The 21,864-nt window shown below is 43.4% G+C and overlaps 1 protein-coding gene across 1 annotated transcript in view; it reads right to left on the reverse strand.

Annotated features, from left to right (window-relative positions):
* Positions 1-21,864, reverse strand: part of LOC111961699 (protein Niban 2) — a 50,720-nt gene that overhangs the window by 2,782 nt on the left and 26,074 nt on the right. Inside the window, exons 6-13 of the mRNA XM_023984162.2 lie at positions 17,313-17,428; positions 12,634-12,738; positions 10,192-10,354; positions 1,646-1,833; positions 1,276-1,431; positions 852-971; positions 440-547; positions 163-274 (exon numbers count right to left, since the gene is read on the reverse strand). Of these exons, the coding sequence (XP_023839930.1) occupies positions 163-274; positions 440-547; positions 852-971; positions 1,276-1,431; positions 1,646-1,833; positions 10,192-10,354; positions 12,634-12,738; positions 17,313-17,428 (1,068 nt within the window). The remainder of the gene's footprint in view (positions 1-162; positions 275-439; positions 548-851; positions 972-1,275; positions 1,432-1,645; positions 1,834-10,191; positions 10,355-12,633; positions 12,739-17,312; positions 17,429-21,864) is intronic.

Genomic DNA, 21,864 nt, shown 5'->3' on the forward strand with positions numbered 1-21,864 from the left:
TTCCATCAGGGCCATATCACCAATCACCTCAGAATAGCACTGCTGGATCTGCTGATCTAAGATGACCATATAATCTTGTTCAGTACTCTGAGATGCTTTGTGAATCTCTCCAATTATCTAGTCTATGCCAGGCCAGTGTCCACATGCGTGGCCACCACTCACCCATCATGATGTCCTTGGTGACAGACTGCAGCACCACCTCCTCAAACACGTTCTCCACCAGAATGAACTGGGAGAAGTCCTCAAAGATCAGCTCCTGGAAGCGAGGGAGGTCCTGAGAGGTAGGAGATGAGAGGTTACAGACGAATGCATTCAACATAGGTAACGTCCCAAGTGGCACCCCAGTCCCTATATAGTGCACTACTCTTGACCAGAGTTTATAGGGTTCCATACGGGTGGCTAAAGTCTGAAGGGTATCACTATACTCAGTGAGCCTCACCAGATGGAAGGTGGGAGAGAGCTGCTTCAGCATGTAGGGGATGATGATCTGTAGCAGGGCCTCTCTGAAGAACTTCTTACGTACCGTGCTACTGTCATAGTCATATTTCTGAGAGGGATAAAGACACAAGACCTTAGACTCTTTGATCCGTGATGGCAAGGGTTGCAAAATTCCATAAACTTTCCCAAATTCCCAGGTTTTCCGGCCTCCCGATTGGAATATTCCCGGTATCAGGTGGGAAATCTGGAATCCTCCAACCAGAATTTCGGGAAAACCTTGGAATTTTTGGAAAGTAACTGGAATTTTGCAACCGTATTGAGGGCCAATCTATTCTTATATCAATCAATTAATCCATTCAATCAATCCAGTCATTCGCCTTCATCCTAATCCACCCTCAGACTAACTAACGAACCTTAAGCACTCTGTCTTGACAGCAGTGGATGGTCTTACACAGGTCCTCTCCTCCCTGGACCTTTCCCTCCAGACTCTGGTGGAGCAGATGCTCAAACGTGTACACAGCATTGTCCATTTGCTGTTACAGAGGAGAGAAGACATAAGTGATACATGTGGGGGGGGGACATTCCTACTGATCATTCCTACTGATCTGACACATTTGTTTGCCATTAGCCAATTAGCGTTTCTCAACAAGTTCAAAACACGTGAATGCATCCAACTCGTATTTACTACTTCACAACTAGAAATTACCACCTTCCCACTTGGTTATGAACACAGCATCAGAGCTTCAAAAAACTAAAGTGTTGGTAGTCTGGTGTGGCAGGGCACATCCATACCCACTATGCCTACTAGGTGGTGGGATTTGTGGGTTAAGGTCTCACCTCTCTCATGAGGATTTGAGCCCTTTGGATGAACACGGAGGGGCTTGACACATCAAACCTCTGCTGCAGTCCCTCCAGATTCAGCTGCTCCACCTTCTCATAGCAGCTCTGCATCTTCACCGGGTGGAACGCCAGCATAGAGATCTTCTCCATGTGCTGAGAGAGTGATGGTGAAAGGGGCGAGGGGAAAGAAGGAGAGACAGGGAGCGAATGAGAAAGAGGTGGGGGTAGGTAGAGAGAGAAAGGGTAGGGGAGCGAGAGAAAGAGTGTGGGTTAAAGACAGACAGAGGGATGAGGACTTGGCACCAAAGACAATCCCCCAGTGTCCCTGCGAACCCGTCTGGTGTGTCCAGTCCGGTGGTCCACTCACCTCCGCCAGTTTGTCCTTGCCCCCTCCGTTGAGCGTGTTCTTGCTGACCTCCACCAGCTCTCTGAAGAAGACGTCTCGGACCTCGGAAAAGCCTCGGCTAGTGGGCTCCATCAGGGCCTCCAGGATGGAGCTGAGGAAGGGCTGGACGCTGACCCGCAGGAGCTGCTCTGCCCTGGGCAACACCAGAGCTACAGAGTGGGGAGACATGGAGGAGTATTGTTAGTCACCATGGTGGTCAGTAGAGAGTAAACACCCACACTTCCAGACCACAGTATTACCCAGAGCATTACCTAGCAGCCTAAACTCCACTCCATGGTGAAGGAAGTTTCTGATGAATTTCACCAATGGAGTGGATCCGAGACCAGGCTTTGTGGAATCTAGCTCTGACTGCATCGATTAGCCCAAGGTCAATACTTAAAAAAAAATACAAATTATGAAATGGCCACCTTTGTAGTTACGTGCCTCTGTTTGCTGAAACCATACTTTTCTAATAAACGTTAATCAAATACAACCAACTGTTTGCTCATTGGTGTTGCTCTAAGATTTCAACTCAGCGCAAATGCGCATGTGGCAATTGAATCTCAACAAGGAAAAAGTCGGTGGCGGTATTTGATTAACGTTTATTGAAAAAGTATGTATTTCTGCAAAGAAAGGCATGCAACTACAGAGGACAAAGGTACAAGGTTGGCGTTTCATAATTTAAAGTTGGAGCTAGATTCCACAAAGCCTTGTCTCGGCTTACCCAAAGGCATCAGACTGAAAAGTCCGGAGGAAAGCAAGGGTGGGAACAGGTTCAGGGAACAGAACACAAAATAATGACATTATTTGAGAAACAGAACTCGAACTGAAAACGAAAGTGATCTATACTGTTCCTGGAACAAAGCCGTTATATTATAAGCATGGAAACTGTTTAATAACATTATTTTACGTTCCGGGCATTTTTTTCCCAGTCACACAAAAATCCTAACAAAGCGCCTATGCAAAGCCCTCACTCCGTCACTCAGAAACTTATTCCAGCATCTGCCTGCCAGCTGGAAATCTTTGCTACTGGGTGTGTGTGTGTGTAGGCTACCTGCCCCTCCACACTGAAGCATAGATTACTGTAGCCTCCTGACAACGTTACATAGATTACTGTAGCCTCCTGACAATGTTACATAGGTTACTGTAGCCTCCTGACAACATTACATAGATTACTGTAGCCTCCTGACAACGTTACATAGATTGATCTTGTAGCCTCCTGACAACATTACATAGATTACTGTAGCCTCCTGACAACATTACATAGGTTACTGTAGCCTCCTGACAACATTACATAGAACTGTAGCCTCCTGACAACATTACATAGATTACTGTAGCCTCCTGACAACATTACATAGATTACTGTAGCCTCCTGACAACGTTACATAGGTTACTGTAGCCTCCTGACAACATTACATAGATTACTGTAGCCTCCTGACAACATTACATAGTTACTGTAGCCTCCTGACAACGTTACATAGATTACTGTAGCCTCCTGACAACATTACATAGATTACTGTAGCCTCCTGACAACGTTACATAGATTACTGTAGCCGTCCTGACAACATACATAGATTACTGTAGCCTCCTGACAACTTACTAATTACTGTAGCCTCCTGACAACATTACATAGATTACTGTAGCCTCCTGACAACGTTACATAGGTTACTGTAGCCTCCTGACAACATTACATAGGTTACTGTAGCCTCCTGACAACGTTACATAGATTACTGTAGCCTCCTGACAACGTTACATAGTATTACTGTAGCCTCCTGACAACGTTACAATGGTTACTGTAGCCTCCTGAAAAGTTACATAGATTACTGTAGCCTCCTGACAACATTACATAGAGTTACTGTAGCCTCCTGACAACGTTACATAGGTTACTGTAGCCTCCTGACAACGTTACATAGGTTACTGTAGCCTCCTACAACATTACATAGATTACTGGTAGCCTCCTGACACTTACATAGAGTTACTGTAGCCTCCTGACAATACATAGATTACTGTAGCCTCCTGACAACGTTACATGATTACTGTAGCCTCCTGACAACATTACATAGATTACTGTGGCCTCTGACAACGTTACATAGGTTACTGTAGCCTCCTTGACACATTACATAGATTACTGTAGCTCCTGACAACGTACATAGATTACTGTAGCCTCCTGACAACATTACATAGGTTACTGTAGCCTCCTGACAACGTTACATAGATTACTGTAGCCTCCTGACAACATTACATAGATTACTGTAGCTCCTGACAACGTACATAGTTACTGTAGCCTCCTGACAACATTACATAGATTACTGTGCCTCCTGAACAACGTTACATAGGTTACTGTAGCCTCCTGACAACATTACATAGAGTACTTGTAGCTCCTGACAACGTTACATAGATTACTGTAGCCTCCTGACAACGTTACATAGATTACTGTAGCCTCCTGACAACGTACATAGATTACTGTAGCCTCCTGACAACATTACATAGGTTACTGTAGCCTTCCTGACAACGTTACATAGGTTACTGTAGCCTCCTGACAACGTTACATAGATTACTGTAGCCTCCTGACAACATTACATAGGTTACTGTAGCTCCTGACAACGTACATAGATTACTGTAGCCTCCTGACAACATTAATAGATTACTGTAGCCTCCTGACAACGTTACATAGATTACTGTAGCCTCCTGACAACGTTACATAGATTACTCTAGCCTCCTGACAACGATACATAGATTACTGTAGCCTCCTGACAACATTACATAGGTTACTGTAGCCTCCTGACAACTTACATAGGTTACTGTAGCCTCCTGACAACGTTACATAGATTACTGTAGCCTCCTGACAACGTTACATAGATTACTCTAGCCTCCTGACAACGATACATAGATTACTGAGCCTCCTGACAACATTACATAGGTTACTGTAGCTCCTGACAACGTTACATAGATTACTCTAGCCTCCTGACAACGATACATAGATTACTGTAGCCTCCTGACACATTACATAGATTACTGAGCCTCCTGACAACGTTACGTAGGTTACTGTAGCCTACTGACAACGTTACATAGGTTACTGTAGCCTACTGACAACGTTACATAGATTTCTGTAGCCTACTGACAACTTACATAGGTTACTGTAGCCTACTGACACCTTACATAGGTTACTGTAGCCTCCTGACAACGTTACATAGGTTACTGTAGCTCCTGACAATGTTACATAGATTACTGTAGCCTCCTGACACGTTACATAGGTTACTGTAGCCTCCTGACAACGTTACATAGATTACTGTAGCCTCCTGACAACGTTACATAGATTACTGTAGCCTCCTGACAATGTTACATAGATTACTGTAGCCTCCTGACAACGTTACATAGGTTACTGTAGCCTACTGACAACGTTACATGGTTACTGTAGCCTCCTGACAACGTTACATAGATTACTCTAGCCTCCTGACAACGATACATAGGTTACTGTAGCCTCCTGACAACGTTACCTAGATTACTGTAGCCTCCTGACAACGTTACATAGGTTACTGTAGCCTACTGACAACGTTACATAGATTACTGTAGCCTCCTGACAACGTTACATAGATTACTCTAGCCTCCTGACAACGATACTAGGTTACTGTGCTCCTGACAACGTTACCTAGATTACTGTAGCCTCCTGACAACGTTACATAGGTTACTGTAGCCTCCTGACAACGTTACATAGGTTACTGTAGCCTCCTGACAACGATACATAGATTACTGTAGCCTCCTGACAACGTTACATAGTTACTGTAGCCTCCTGACAACGACCTAGATTACTGTAGCCTCCTGACAACGTTACATAGGTTACTGTAGCCTCCTGACAACGTTACTAGATTACTGTAGCCTCCTGACAACGTTACATAGGTTACTGTAGCCTCCTGACAACGTTACATAGATTACTGTAGCGCTCCTGACAACATTACATAGATTACTGTAGCCCCCTGACAACATTACATAGGTTACTGTAGCCTCCTGACAACGTTACCTAGATTACTGTAGCCTCCTGACAACGTTACATAGGTTACTGTAGCCTCCTGACAACGTTACATAGTTACTGTAGCCTCCTGACAGATTACATAGGTTACTGTAGCCTCCTGACAACGTTACATAGATTACTGTAGCCTCCTGACAACGTTACATAGGTTACTGTAGCTACTGACAACGTTACATAGGTTACTGTAGCCTCCTGACAACGTTACCTAGATTACTGTAGCCTACTGACAACGTTACATAGTTACTGTAGCCTCCTGACAACGTTACCTAGATTACTGTAGCCTTCTGAAACGTTACATAGATTACTTAGCTCCTGACAACGTTACATAGATTACTGTAGCCTCCTGACAACGTTACATAGGTTACTGTAGCCTCCTGACAATGTTACATAGGTTACTGTAGCCTCTTGACAACATTACATAGGTTACTGTAGCCTCCTGACAACGTTACATAGATTACTGTAGCCTCCTGACAACGTTACATAGGTTACTGTAGCCTCCTGACAATGTTACATAGATTACTGTAGCCTCCTGACAACGTTACATAGGTTACTGTAGCCTCCTGACAATGTTACAGAGGTTACTGTAGCCTCCTGACAATGTTACATAGATTACTGTAGCCTCTGACAACGTTACATAGATTACTGTAGCCTCCTGACAACGTTACATAGATTACTGTAGCCTCCTGACAACGTTACATAGGTTACTGTAGCCTCCCTGACAACGTACCTAGATTACTGTAGCCTCCTGACAACGTTACATAGGTTACTGTAGCCTTCTGACAACGTTACATAGATTACTGTAGCCTCCTGACAACGTGACATAGATTACTAGCTTGCATGTTACATAGGTACTGTAGCCTCCTGACAATGTTACATAGGTTACTGTAGCCTCCTGACAATGTTTACATAGGTTACTGTAGCCTCCTGACAAAACGTTACATAGATACTGTAGCCTCCTGACAACGTTACATAGGTTACTGTACCCTCCTGACAATGTTACATAGGTTACTGTAGCCTCCTGACAATGTTACATAGATTACTGTAGCCTCCTGACAATGTTACATAGGTTACTGTAGCCTCCTGACAATGTTACATAGATTACTGTAGCCTCCTGACAAATGTTACATAGATTACTGTAGCCTCCTGACGACGTTACATAGATTACTGTAGCCTCCTGACAATGTTACATAGATTACTGTAGCCTACTGACAACGTTACATAGTTACTGTAGCCTCCTGACAATGTTACATAGGTTACTGTAGCCTCCTGACAATGTTACATAGGTTACTGTAGCCTCCTGACAACGTTACATAGATTACTGTAGCCTCCTGACAACGTTACATAGATTACTGTAGCCTCCTGACAACGTTACATAGGTTACTGTAGCTTCCTGACAACGTTACTGTAGCCTCCTGACAAAGTTACATAGGTTACTGTAGCCTCCTGACAATGTTACATAGGTTACTGTAGCCTCCTGACAATGTTACATAGGTTACTGTAGCCTCCTGACGACGTTACATAGGTTACTGTAGCTTCCTGACAACGTTACTGTAGCCTCCTGACAATGTTACATAGGTTACTGTAGCCTCCTGACAATGTTACATAGGTTACTGTAGCTCCTGACAATGTTACATAGGTTACTGTAGCCTCCTGACAACGTTACATAGATTACTGTAGCCTCCTGACAACGTTACATAGTTACTGTAGCCTCCTGACAACGTTACATAGATTACTGTAGCCTCCTGACAACATTACATAGGTTACTGTAGCCTCCTGACAACGTTACATAGATTACTGTAGCCTCCTGACAACGTTACGTAGATTTACTGTAGCCTCCTGACAACGTTACATAGGTTACTGTAGCCTCCTGACGACGTTACATAGGTTACTGTAGCCTCCTGACAACATTACATAGATTACTGTAGCCTCCTGACAACGTTACGTAGATTACTGTAGCCTCCTGACAACGTTACATAGGTTACTGTAGCCTCCTGACGACGTTACATAGATTACTGTAGCCTCCTGACAACGTTACATAGGTTACTGTAGCCTCCTTGACAAACATTACATAGATTACTGTAGCCTCCTGACAACGTTAACTAGATTACTGTAGCTCCTGACAACGTTACGTAGATACTGTAGCCTCCTGACAACGTTACATAGGTTACTGTAGCCTCCTGACAACGTTACATAGATTACTGTAGCCTCCTGACAACGTTACATAGGTTACTGTAGCCTCCTGACAACCTTACATAGATTACTTGTAGCCTCCTGACAACGTTACATAGGTTACTGTAGCCTCCTGACAACGTTACATAGGTTACTGTAGCCTCCTGACAACGTTACATAGATTACTGTAGCCTCCTGACAACGTTACATAGGTTACTGTAGCCTCCTGACAACCTTACATAGATTACTGTAGCCTCTGACAACGTTACATAGGTTACTGTAGCCTCCTGACAACGTTACATAGGTTACTGTAGCCTCCTGACAATGTTACATAGGTTACTGTAGCCTCCTGACAACATTACATAGGTTACTGTAGCCTCCTGACAACGTTACATAGGTTACTGTAGCCTCCTGACAACGTTACATAGATTACTGTAGCCTCCTGACAACGTTACATAGGTTACTGTGCCTCCTGACAACGTTCATAGGTTACTGTAGCCTCCTGACAATGTTACATAGATTACTGTAGCCTCCTGACAATGTTACATAGGTTACTGTAGCCTCCTGACAACGTTACATAGATTACTGTAGCCTCCTGACAACGATACATAGGTTACTGTAGCTTCCTGACAACGTTACTGTAGCCTCCTGACAAAGTTACATAGGTTACTGTAGCCTCCTGACAATGTTACATAGGTTACTGTAGCCTCCTGACGACGTTACATAGGTTACTGTAGCTTCCTGACAACGTTACTGTAGCCTCCTGACAAAGTTACATAGGTTACTGTAGCCCCTGACAAAGTTACATAGGTTACTGTAGCCTCCTGACAATGTTACATAGGTTACTGTAGCTTCCTGACAACGTTACTGTAGCCTCCTGACAAAGTTACATAGGTTACTGTAGCCTCCTGACAATGTTACATAGGTTACTGTAGCCTCCTGACAATGTTACATAGATTACTGTAGCCTCCTGACAACGTTACATAGGTTACTGTAGCCTCCTGACAACGTTACATAGATTACTGTAGCCTCCTGACAACATTACAAGGTTACTGTAGCCTCCTGACAACGTTACATAGATTACTGTAGCCTCCTGACAACGTTACGAGATTACTGTAGCCTCCTGACAACGTTACATAGTTACTGTAGCCTCCTGACGACGTTACATGATTATGTAGCCTCCTGACAACGTTACATAGGTTACTGTAGCCTCCTGACAACGTTACATAGATTACTGTGGCCTCCTGACAACGTTACAATCGTGATTCAGAAATTAGGGAGAGATGTTTAAAAGAATGTATTAACTTTTTTCAATGCTAGTTAAGTATACTATAGTTATCATGTTTCACATTGGATTTATGAACTACAAAAAGGTAAGACGTGTTTTTAATTTTAGTGCTGCTCTGCAGACACAAGCCTGTTAGCTAGCTCTGGTTAGTTTGCTCTGGTCCAACGTTAAACCAAATCGAAAGTTCAAAGACATTTAAAGTTCCTAAATAGATGCCGCTCCTCCATCACATAGTGGACCTGTGAGCCCTGAGCCCGGTCTTAAGTGTACCAGTGGTATAAAGTGAACATTGGACTCCAGTGACATCTAAGGAATGCAGTCTTTCAACATTGGCTCCATGGGAAACAAAACACAAGAAAGAAAAAAAAAAAAAGTGCCCTTTTTCTTTTTAGGTGGAATGGTGACAGTGCTAGAATAAAATAGTGAAAGATGCTTTATGGTTAAAACAAGCAGGCAGGCAGACGAGAGAGAGCGCTAAGGTAAAGAAAGAGAGAGATGGGAGTAAGGGATGAGAGAGAGAAAGTGGGAGAGTAAAGAAACAGAGTAGAAGTTTGAAATGTGAGAGGGAAAGGGAGGGTCAGTTACAGTACAGGATCCCTCTGGTGGCAATTGTCCATAGAAATTCACCAGTAACATGATGCCATAGTCTAATACTTTAGTGTTACTCAATGAGCGCATCCCAAATGCCACGCTATTCCCTATATAGTGCACTTCTTTTGACCAGGGCCCATAAGGCTCTGGTCAAAAGTAGTACACTATGTAGAGAATAGGGTGACATTTGGGATGTAACCAGTAACTGGTCTTACTGCTTTACTGTGCCAATAAGCCCTTAGCTCTGCACTCAACAAACCAAAACCACTAGAAGTGACACACGGTAGGCACTCTAACAATGGACATTACAGACGCTAAGACTGCAGAAGTACAATCGTTGAGAGAACTAATACAGTGTGATTTGATTAGGATCTCTTTTAGTTCCGATTTGGATGAAGTCTACATATCAGTAAGGAGTGTTTTCTATGGGTGCCGTGTGTGCATGTCTCTCACCGCGGATCTTGCCGCTGACGTGTTCCTTGGATGTGATTATCTGGTCCATGTCTGTGCGTAACACTGCGTCTAGACGGGATGTCTGAACCTCACAGGCCTGGACTAAAGCCTCATACTGAGCCTGGGTCTGAGACAACACCTGCTTATACACCGCCTCAGAGATCTGTAGAGGGGGAGAGAGCGAGAGGTTGAACACACTCCCTGCATCCCAAATGGCACCCTATTCCCTACATAGTGCACTACTTTTGACTGTGGCCCATAGCTAGTGCACTATGTAGGCATGTCAAATGTAATGCACTATTTAGGGTGCCATTTGGGATGAGGACCATTTGACCAGGGCCCATAACATTAGCTGAACCATACAGTGGCAAGAAAAGGTATGTGAGCCCTTTGGAAATACCTGGATTTCTGCATAAATTGGTCATTACATTTGATCTGATCTTCAGCTAGGTCACAACAATAGACAAACAGTTTGCTTAAACGAGCACACAACCAATTATACGTTTTCATATCTTTATTCAACATACTGTGTAAACATTCACAGTGCAGGGTGGAAAAAGTATGTGAACCCTTGGATTTAATAACTGGTTGACCCTCCTTTGGCAGCAATAACCTCAACCAAATGTTTTCTGTAGTTGTGGATCAGACCTGCACAATGGTCAGGAGAAATTTTGGACCATTCCTCTTTACAAAACTGTTTCAGATCAGCAATATTCTAGGGATGTCTGGTGTGAACTGCTCTCGAGGTCATGCCACAGCATCTCAATCGGTTGAGGTCAGGACTGACTGGGCCACTCCAGAATACGTATTTTCTTCTGTTCAAGCCATTCTATTGTTGATTTAATTCTGTGTTTTGGGTTGTTGTCATGTTGCATCACCCAACTTCTGTTGAGCTTCAATTTGTGGACAGATAGCCTAACATGCTCCTGCAAAATGTCTTGATCAACGGAAGAATGAATTCCGAAGTTTATGATAGCAAGCTGTCCAGGCCCTGAGGCAGCAAAGCAGCCCAAACCATGATGCGCCCTCCACCATACTTTACAGTTGGGATGAGGTTTTGATGTTGGTGTTGTGTGTTCCTTACAAACAACTCAACTTTAGTTTAATTTGTCCACAGAATACTTTGCCAGTAGCGCTGTGGAACATCCACGTGCACTTTTGCAAACTTCAGACGTGCAGCAATGTTTTATTTGGACAGCAGTGGCTTCTTCTGTGGTATCCTCCCATGAACACCATTCTTGTTTAGTGTTTTATGTATCGTAGACTTGTCAACAGAGATGTTAGCATGTTCCAGAGATTTCTGTAAGTCTTTAGCGGACACTAGGATTCTTCTTAACCTCATTTAGCATTCTGCATTGTGCTCTTGCAGTCATCTTTGCAGGACGGCCACTCATAGGGAGAGTAGCAACAGTGCTGAACTTTCTCCATTTATAAACAATGTGTTTTACCATGGACTGATGAACATCAAGGCTTTTAGAGATACTATTGTAAACCCTTTCCAGCTTTATGCAAGTCAACAATTCTTAATCTTAGGTCTTCTGAGATCTATTTTGTTCGAGGCATGGTTCACATCAGGCAATGCTTCTTGTGAATAGCAAACTCAAACTTTGTGATTGTTTTTTATAGGGCAGGACAGCTCTAACCAACATCTCCAATCTCGTCTCATTGATTGGATGAAGATCAGATGAAATTTGATGACCAATTTATGTAGAAATCCAGGTAATTCCAAAGGGTTCACATAGCATTTAGGCTTACATTAGCTACAACTTTAGCGTATTGAAGTTAACTTACAACAAACCAGACTTCATTTGACTAATATCATGCAAATCATTACATTAAAAATGTTTCATTGCGCCTGTAAATGTTGGTAATTCACTGGGGAGATGCTGCTTGCAGTTCCTGCCTGCTGTGTTCTGAGATTCCCTTAAAGCTACAGCGACCATTTGAGAGTAACAGGCTATTACAGCAATTCCAGGTAAAACATATATAAAACAAGTCTAAAGTATAAGGTAAATGTCTATACATTTCAGCTGTTTTAAAAACATTGCTCTGCTATTAAGATTTTTACTATAGGGGCAAACATTTCTCTTGGATACTATTTTGTTTACATTAACTGCTTTGCGGGGGCAGTCTCGCACGAGGAGGTGGCGTAAGAGATGTAAAAAATGAATCAAGATTCTAGTCTTTACACTATTGTAATACATCTAGCCGCGGGTATTTTTTCAGATTTCTCTCGGGAATCTATCGTAGTGTAAATTCACTCTGTAGGGAATAGGGTAACATTTGGGACGCCGGCGCAATCAGCAATGTGGTTAGGAATGGTAGGTTCAGGAGTTTTCCTGACTATGTGACCTGAATGGGAAAAACTTAACATGTGGTCGGGGTAAACTCCAGGTTCTAGGAAAGAACACAGTGGAGCATGTAGGAAGGACAACAACTCACCAGCATCCAGTTCCTCTGTCGCTGTTGTATCTTCCCCTTTAGACGAGGACCAATCAGATTCCTCAACTCTGGATGGAGGGTCTCCATCACTAGGTTGGCTAGGATCTACACACACACACACACACACACACACACACACACACGGTGGAGACAAAAGCAAACACTTTATGCATTATCACTTACACACTCTTCTTAGGGCTGCAATCCCATTAACGGGATCGATATGACAACAGCGAGTGAAAGTGCAGGGCGCCCAATTCAAACAACAGAAATCTCATAATTAAAATTCCTCAAGCATACAAGTATTTCCCACCATTTTAAAGATAAACTTCTTGTTAATCCCACCACAGTGTCCGATTTCAAAAAGGCTTTACAGCGAAAGCACCACAAATTATTATGTTAGGTCACCGCAAAATCACTGAAAAACACAGCCATTTGTCACAAAAAGCAGAAATAAAGATAAAATTAATCACTAACCTTTGATGATCTTCATCAGATGACACTCATAGGACTTCATGTTACACAATACATATGTTTTGTTCGATAAAGTTCATATTTATATCCAAAAACCTCAGTTTACATTGGCGCCATGTTCAGAAATGCCTCCAAAATATCCGGAGAAATTGCAGAGAGCCACATCAAATAACAKAAATACTCATCATAAACTTTGATGAAAGATACATGTTTTACATAGAATTAAAGATAAACTTGTTCTTAATGCAACCGCTGTATCAGATTTCAAAAAAGCTTTACGGCAAAAGCACAATATTCAATAATCTGAGAACAGCGCTCAGCCACAAAAGGAAGCCATACAGTTACCCGCCAAATTGTGAAGTTAACAAAAGTCATAAATAGCATTATAAATCTTCACTTATCTTTGCTGATCTTCGTCGGAATGCACTCCCAGGACTCCCACTTCCACAAGAAATGTTTGTTTTGTTCGGTAAWGTCCATCATTTATGTCCAAATAGCTACTTTTGTTAGCGTGTTTGGTAAACAAATCCAAAGTCACGAAGCACGTTCACTAAAAGCAGACGAAATGTCAAAAAGTTCCGTCACAGTCAGTAGAAACATGTCAAACGATGTATTGAATCAATCTTTAGGATGTTTGTAACATGAATCTTCAATAATGTTCCAACCGGAGAATTCCATTGTCTTCAGAAGTGCAATGGAACAGAGCTCCCTCATGTGAACGAGCATGGTCAGCTCATGGCAGACCTTACCCATTCCTGTCTCCTTCGGCCCCACTTCACAGTAGAGGCATCAGACAAGGTTCTACAGACTGTTGACATCTAGTGAAAGCCGTAGGAAGTGCAAACTGACCCATATCCCACTGTGTATTCGATAGGCGATGACTTGAAAACCTACAAACCTCAGATTACCCACTTCCTGGTTGGATTTTTTTCTCAGGTTTTTGCCTGCCATATGAGTTCTGTTATACTCACAGACATCATTCAAACAGTTTTAGAAACTTCAGAGTGTTTTCTATCCAATACTAATAATAATATGCATATATTAGCAACTGGGACTGAGGAGCAGGCAGTTTACTCTGGGCACCTTTTCATCCAAGCTACTCAATACTGCCCCTGCAGCCATAAGAAGTTTTAAAGTGTGTAGGAGGTGTCTCTATAAATAACCCAGAGGAGTAACTAGTGGTTGGCAAAACTTGGCATTAAGTAAAAGAATAAGACTTCAGAGAAGCTGAATGAGTCAGGTGTTTCCACAACAGAGAAAATGACATGGTGTTGTGTCACAGTTGTGACACTTCAAACGGCAACAAACACACAACTCAACCTATGGAGTGCAGGAACAACTTCTGAGTCACCCATATGAATGGGTTGAGTGGTGTGTGATTCAGAGGATTTAGTACATGGAAGTGGGAAAGAGGGCAGTGATGTTGAAGCACTACAATGAGAAACAGCATTATGTGGCTCCTCTACAAAACATAATAATAACTAAATGTATGAGTAAGGTGCCGTTCCCAATACAAGGTACCATACAATACCTATCAAAACAACACCAAATAGTTTAAAGGTCGTGTAATAGATTGTTCTGTGAAAAGTCAACTGAATTAAAAACTGTAATATCATATGTATTCAGTGCTATGGTATTGTCTCCCTAATTGTCTCAGCACCCACAACTTCATGAAATACTATTTTCTCTCTAAAATGCAGTAAAATACTCACACACTCCAAAGAAGCCCAACACGCATAAATCTGCTGGGAGTGGGTTTGTCAGAGGGCCAGTTCTCCATTTCCATTAAATGGAAAATAATTCAGGGTATAAATAAGATCTAAATATTAAACACAGCATTCAGTCAGTATCATCTAAAGGTGCAGTGGTCTTGGCTGCAGATTACACAACCATAACTCACGTGTTTTAATTGAATATGCTTGGACCAGGGCTTGACTTGGCCCACTCTGCTTTAGACCTAATTGAATAACGTCTCAATGCGGTCCAGGCAGCATATTGGAGCTGAACAGAGTGGCTAGATACATGACATGCAGAAGATGTTTTCCTTGAGCATAGATGTCCATATAAAACTACTGTGTTGTTGGTGAGGTACAGTTCCTATTTTAGGATGCCTGTGATGCTCTGGTGCAACTAATGCTACGTAAGCTAGAAACTCATTATTAGTCCTTCCAGGACAGCTGTTATTATACTGAGCAAACATAAAACGCAACATGCAACAATTTCTAATTTTACTGAGTTACAGATCATATAATGAAATCATTCAACTGAAATAAATTCATTAGGCCCTAATCTGTGGATTTCACATGATATAGATATGCATCTGTTGGTCACAGATACCTTTAAAAAAAGGTAGGGGAGTGGACCATAAAACCAGCCAGTATCTGGTGTGACCACCATTTGCCTCATGCATCTCCTTCACATAGAGTTGATCAGGCTGTTGATTGTGGCCTGTGGAATGTTGTCCCACTCCTCTTCAATGGCGAAGTTGTGTGAAGTTGTTGGATATTGGCTGGAACTGGAACACACTGTCGTACGCGTCGATCCAGAGCATCCAAAACATACTAAATGGGTGACATGTCTGGTGAGTATGCAGGCCATCGAAGAACTGGGACATTTTCAGCTTCCAGGAATTATGAACAGATCCTTGCGACTTGGGGCCGTGCATTATCATGCTGAAACATAAGGGGATGGCAGCGGATGAATGGCACGACAATGGGCCTCAGGATCTCGTCGCGGTATCTCTGTGCATTCAAATTGCCATCGATAAAATGCAATTAAAGTTTGTTGTCTGTAGCTTATGCCTTCCCATGCCATAACTTCACTGCCACCATGGGGCACTCTGTTCACAACATTGCCATACATGTGGTCTGCGGTTGTAAGGCCGGATGGACGTACTGCCAAATTCTCTAAAAAGACATTGGAGGCGGCGTATGGTAGAGAAATTAACATTAAATTATCTGTCAACAGCTCTGGGGGACATTCCTGCAGTCAGCATGTCAATTGCACGCTCCCTCAAAACTTGAGACATCTATGGCATTGTGTTGTGTGACAAAACTGCACATTTTAGAGTGGCCTTTTATTGTCCCCAGCACAAGGTGCACCTGTGTAATGATCATGCTGTTTAATCAGCTTCTTGATATGCCACACCTGTCAGGTGGATGGATTATCTTGGCAAAGGAGAAATGCTCACTAACAGGGATGTAAACAAATTTGTTCCCAAAACTTGAGAGAAATAAGCTTCTTGTGCATATGTAACATTTCTGGCGTCTTTTATTTCAGCTCATGAAACATGTGACCAACACTTTACATGTTGCATTTATAGTTTTGTTCAGTGTACACAGGGCCATGATATTGACATGATAAATCTTGGGTGCCTGTCTGAATAGCACCCTATTCCCTATAGTGGACTAATTTTGGCCAGGGCCAGTTTAGGGTGCACTATATAGGGAATACAGTGCAATTTCGGATGCAGATCTACTGTCTAATGCCCAACACTTGGACCCCTTTAAAGTTTAGTGTCTCATTTCTACTGAGTAAGTGTGATCACTTCAGGACTTCACAGAGTAACAGTGTCCCGTCCCAAATGGCACCCTATTACCTTTACACTGCAATACTTTATCAAGTGAAACCAGAGTGATTTGACTCAGGGAATGACACCCCTTAGTCCCTACTTGTACCTTTACAATGGTAGCAAGCAAAACAAACACTCCCAGTCCCACAGTAGGCACAAACAGGTCGACAGTGGGAAGTGTTGATGATAATCGGGGGAAAAATATGAGTGAAATGGAGCTAGAAATGGAGCTCTTTTAGGGGAGACCCCACCCAGAGGAGCAGAAGTCTGGCATCACTGACAGAGGGAGGTGGTGAGGTACAACATGTTCTCTACACTGTTTTCTCAAGGAGAAGAGTTTTCTCCTTCCACGTGTACTCTCAGATAAACAGTCAATCCTCAACAAACAGCTGTGAAATACACACTGGCTGCCTGACTGACATCCATCATGGCCACTGACCACTCGAGGTTTAGCTAAGGCCGGGAATGACCTGCTGTAAGATTGCTCCTGAACTTTGGTTAGCGATCTTGAATACAGTACATATACTGCAAGGTGTTAGCATCACTAATTCAGAATACATTCAAATGAAATGCGATTGACTAAATGTAACAAAGTCCTCAAGAGCTAGAGCCAGCTCTATAGTGTTCCTCTCACCTGTGGTGGCCCTCCACACATCATGTCCCAGGTGCCGTAGTGTCCCTGAGCCTGCCTGTGGAGTCGCATCGCATCTGTGAAGGCCGGGGTCTGCACCCTGCACTCCTCTGACAGACCTGGAGGGGGCACCAGAGAGCACACATTTTGGATAGGTTGGAGCTTCTGCAGTGGTGGTGGTGTTTGACATGTGTGTCCAAAAGGTGATAGAGAAATTTGAAAAATCTTTTCACTTTCAGGAAGTAGGCACTCACCGTGTGGGTTGGTTTATGTGGTGAAAAAAAAACAGCACTCAAATTCATCAGGGGATCCTGAAATGAGGATCTGTTTCTATTAAGGTCTCTGTATTGTGACACCCTCTAAAAGTGAGTGTGTTGAGAAGTGTGGCCATGAACTGAATAGCCACAAGCGGGTGTGCCTGCCTCGGTCTGCCATATGGATTGACGGATGAGACAGAGTGCCACAGCATGTTTACAAAGAATACACAACACGCAAACACACAAGCCAGTTGATTAGGTACACCCATCTAAAACCAGGGCATACCCCCCCCCACTTCCCACTTGCCTTACAAGGTGTTGGAAATGTTCGTTGCGCAATTGGTATTAAGGGACCTAACAAGTGCCAGGAAAACATTTCCCACACACCAGTACACCAGGCTGGATGGGGCCATGGACTCATGCTGCTTACACCAAGTCCTGACTCTGCCATCAGCATGATGCAACAGGAACCGGGATTCGTCGGACCAGGCAATATTTTTCCACTCCTCAATTGTCCAGTGTTGGTGATCGCGTGCCCACCGCTTCTTCTTGATTTTAGTTGATAGGAGTGGAACCTGGTGTGGTCATCTGCTGCAATAGCCCATCCGTGACAAGGACAGATGAGTTGTGCGTTCCGAGATGCCGTTCTGCACACCACTTGTTATACTGCGCCGTTATTTGTCTGTTTGTGGCCCGCCTGTTAGCTTGCACGATTCTTGCCTTTCTCCTTCGACCGCTCTCATCAACGAGCTGTTTTCACCCACAGGACTGCCACTGTTTTTTGTTTGTTGCACCATTCTCGGTAAACCCTAGACACAGTGCACAAATGTGACAGGTGGGATGGAACTACTACAACCCTCCACAGAATCAGTAGAGGATGGCTCTCAGCTTAGTAGAAGCCAAGCTACCTACTGGGAAAGGACTGTATAAAGGAGACCCCTGCTAAATATAACCAAGAGGTATAGCCATATATGGTAAAAAATTATGTCTGACATAAGCTCCAAAAACAGCATCACATATCACTTCATGACTCCACAATAGTCAAGCATACAGGAAATGCTCAACTTGAGTGTGAGTGTCTGTGATGTAGTGTAGTCATGTAGCAACAGTGGTGGAAAAAGTTACAAATTGTCATACTTCAGTAAAGGGAAAGATACCTTAATAAAAAATGACTCAAGTAAAAGTCACCCAGTAAAATACTACTTGAGTAAAAGTCTAAAAGTACTTGGTTTTAAATATACTTAAGTATCAAAAGTAAATGGAATTGCAAAAATATACTTAAGTATCGAAAGTAAAAATAATTTCAAATTGCTTATACAGTGCTTTCGGAAAGTATTCAGACCCCTTGATTTTTTCCCACATTGTCAGGTTACAGCCTTATTCTAAAATTGATTAAACATTTTGTTTTTTTCTCTCAATCTACACACAATACCCCATAATGACAAAGCAAAAACAGGTTTTTAGATTTTTTTGCAAATGTATTAAAAATAGAAAACTGAAATATCATATTTACATAAGCATTCAGACCCACCTTTGGCAGCGATTACAGCCTCGAGTCTTCTTGGGTATGACGCTATAAGTTTGGCACACCTGTATTTGGGATGTTTCTGTTTCTTCCATTCTTCTCTGCAGATCCAAAAGCTCTGTCAGGTTGGATGAGGAACGTTGCTGCACAGCTATTTTCAGGTCTCTCCAGAGATGTTCGACGAGGTTCAAATCCGGGCTCTGGCTGGGCCCCTCAATGACATTCAGAGACTTGTCCCGAAGCCACTCCTGCATTGTCTTGGCTGTGTGATTAGGGTCGTTGTCCTGTTGGAAGATGAACCTTCGCCCCAGTCTGAGGTCCTGAGCGCTCTGGAGCAGGTTTTCATCAAGGATCTCTCTGAACTTTGCTTCATTCATCTTTGCCTCGATCCTGACTAGTCTCCCTGCCTTTCGGCAAACTCCAAGCGGGCTGTCATGGGCCTTTACCTGAGGAGTAGCTTCCACCTGGAAACTCTACAATAAAGGTCTGACTGGTGGAGTGCTGCAAAGATGGTTGTCCATCTGGAAGGTTCTCCCATCTCCACAGAGGAACTCTGGAGATCTGTCAGAGTGACCATCGGGTTCTTGGTCACCTCCCTGATCAAGGTTCCTCCCCGATTGCTCAGTTTGGCAGGGTGGCCAGCTTTAGGAAAAGTCTTGGTGGTTCCAAATGTCTTCCAGTTAAGAATGTTGGAGGCCACTGTGTTCTTGTGGACCTTCAATGCTGCAGAATTGTTTTGGTACCCTTCCCCAGATCTGTGCCTCGACACAATCTTGTCTTGGAGCTCTACGGACAATTCCTTCAACCTCATGGCTTGGTTCTTGCTCTGACATGCACTGTCAATTGTGGGACCTTATATAGACAGGTGTGTGCCTTTCCAAATTATGTCCTTTCAATTGAATTTACCACAGATGGACTCCAATCAAGTTGTAGAAACATTTCAAGGATGATCAATGGAAGCAGGATGCACCTGAGTTCAATTTTGTGTCTCATAGCATAGGGTCTGAATACTTATGAAAATAATTTCTAAAAACCTGTTTTCGCTTTGTCATTATAGGGTATTGTGTGTAGATTGCTGAGATTTTTTATTTTGGAAAAATAAGGGGTCTGAATACTTTCCGAAGGCACTGTATTAAGCAAACCGGACAGCACAATTTTCTTATTTATGTATTTACGGATAGCCAGGGGCACACTACAACATGCAGACATAATTTACAAACAAACAAAGCATTTGTGTTTAGTGAGTCTGCCAGATCAAGCGTAGGATGACCAGGGATGTTCTCTGTTTAGTGAGTCCGCCAGATCAGAGCAGTAGGGATGACCAGGGTTGTTCTCTGTTTAGTGAGTCCTCCAGATCAAGAGCAGTAGGGATGACCAGGGATTTTCTCTGTTTAGTGAGTCTGCCAGATCAGAGGCAGTAGGGATGACCAGGGTTGTTCTCTGTTTAGTGAGTCCTCCAGATCAGAGGCAGTAGGGATGACCAGGGATGTTCTCTGTTAGTGAGTCTGCCAGATCAGAGGCAGTAGGGATGACCAGGGTTGTTCTCTGTTTAGTGAGTCCTCCAGATCAGAGGCAGTAGGATGACCAGGGTGTTCTCTGTTTAGTGAGTCTGCCAGATCAGAGGCAGTAGGGATGACCAGGGGTTCTCTGTTTAGTGAGTCTCCAGATCAGAGGCAGTAGGGATGACCAGATTCTCTGTTTAGTGAGTCCTCCAGATCAGAGGCAGTAGGGATGACCAGGATGTTTAGTGAGTCTGCCAGATCAGAGGCAGTAGGGATGACCAGGATGTTCTCTGTTTAGTGAGCTCCAGTCAGAAGCAGTAGGGATGACCAGGATGTTTAGTGAGTCTGCCAGATCAGAGGCAGTGGGATGACCAGGGATGTTCTCTGTTTAGTGATCTCCAGACTAGAGGCAGTAGGGATGACCAGGATGTTCTCTGTTTAGTGAGTCCTCCAGATCAGAGGCAGTAGGGATGACCAGGGATGTTTAGTGAGTCTGCGCAGATCAGAGGCAGTAGGGATGACCAGGGATGTTCTCTGTTTAGTGAGTCCTCCAGATCAGAGGCAGTAGGGATGACCAGGGATGTTCTCTGTTTAGTGAGTCTGCCAGATCAGAGGCAGTAGGGATGACCAGGGATGTTCTCTTGATAAGTGCATGAATTGGACCCTTTCCTGCTAGCATTCAAAATCTAACGATTACTTTTGGGTGTCAGGGAAAATGTGTGGAGTAAAAAGTACATTATTTTCTTTAGGAATGTAGTGAAGTAAAAGTAAAATAGTAAAGTACAGACACCCCAAATAACTACTTAAGTCACACTTTAAAGTATTTTTACACCGCTGTGTAGCAGATGTGTATTTTTGATTATTTTACCCTACTCTTACAATAAGTGCCATGGAATCTTTAGTGACCACAGAGAGTCAGGAAACCCGTTTAACATCCCATCCTACACAGGGCAATGTCCCCAATCACTGCCCTGGGGCATTGGGATATTTTATTTTAGACCAGAGGAAAGAGTGCCTCCTACTGGCCCTCCAATACCACTTCCGGCAGCATCTCCCATCCAGGGACCGACCAGGACCAACCCTGCTTAGCTTCAGAGGCAAGCCAGTAGTGGGATGCAGGGTGGTATGCTGCTCGTGTGAGAGTCTATCTTGCATGCTTTGGCTGTGGGTTAGACAAAGACAGGAAATAAATGGAGAGAGTTGGGGAGGGGTTGACAGGAAGCCCTCTCTCTGCCCGCTGTGCCAACTCCGGGCTGATGGGTGAGGGTGAA

The sequence above is a fragment of the Salvelinus sp. IW2-2015 genome, linkage group LG4q.1:29, assembly GCF_002910315.2.
Source record: "Salvelinus sp. IW2-2015 linkage group LG4q.1:29, ASM291031v2, whole genome shotgun sequence".
Classification (NCBI taxonomy): domain Eukaryota; kingdom Metazoa; phylum Chordata; class Actinopteri; order Salmoniformes; family Salmonidae; genus Salvelinus; species Salvelinus sp. IW2-2015.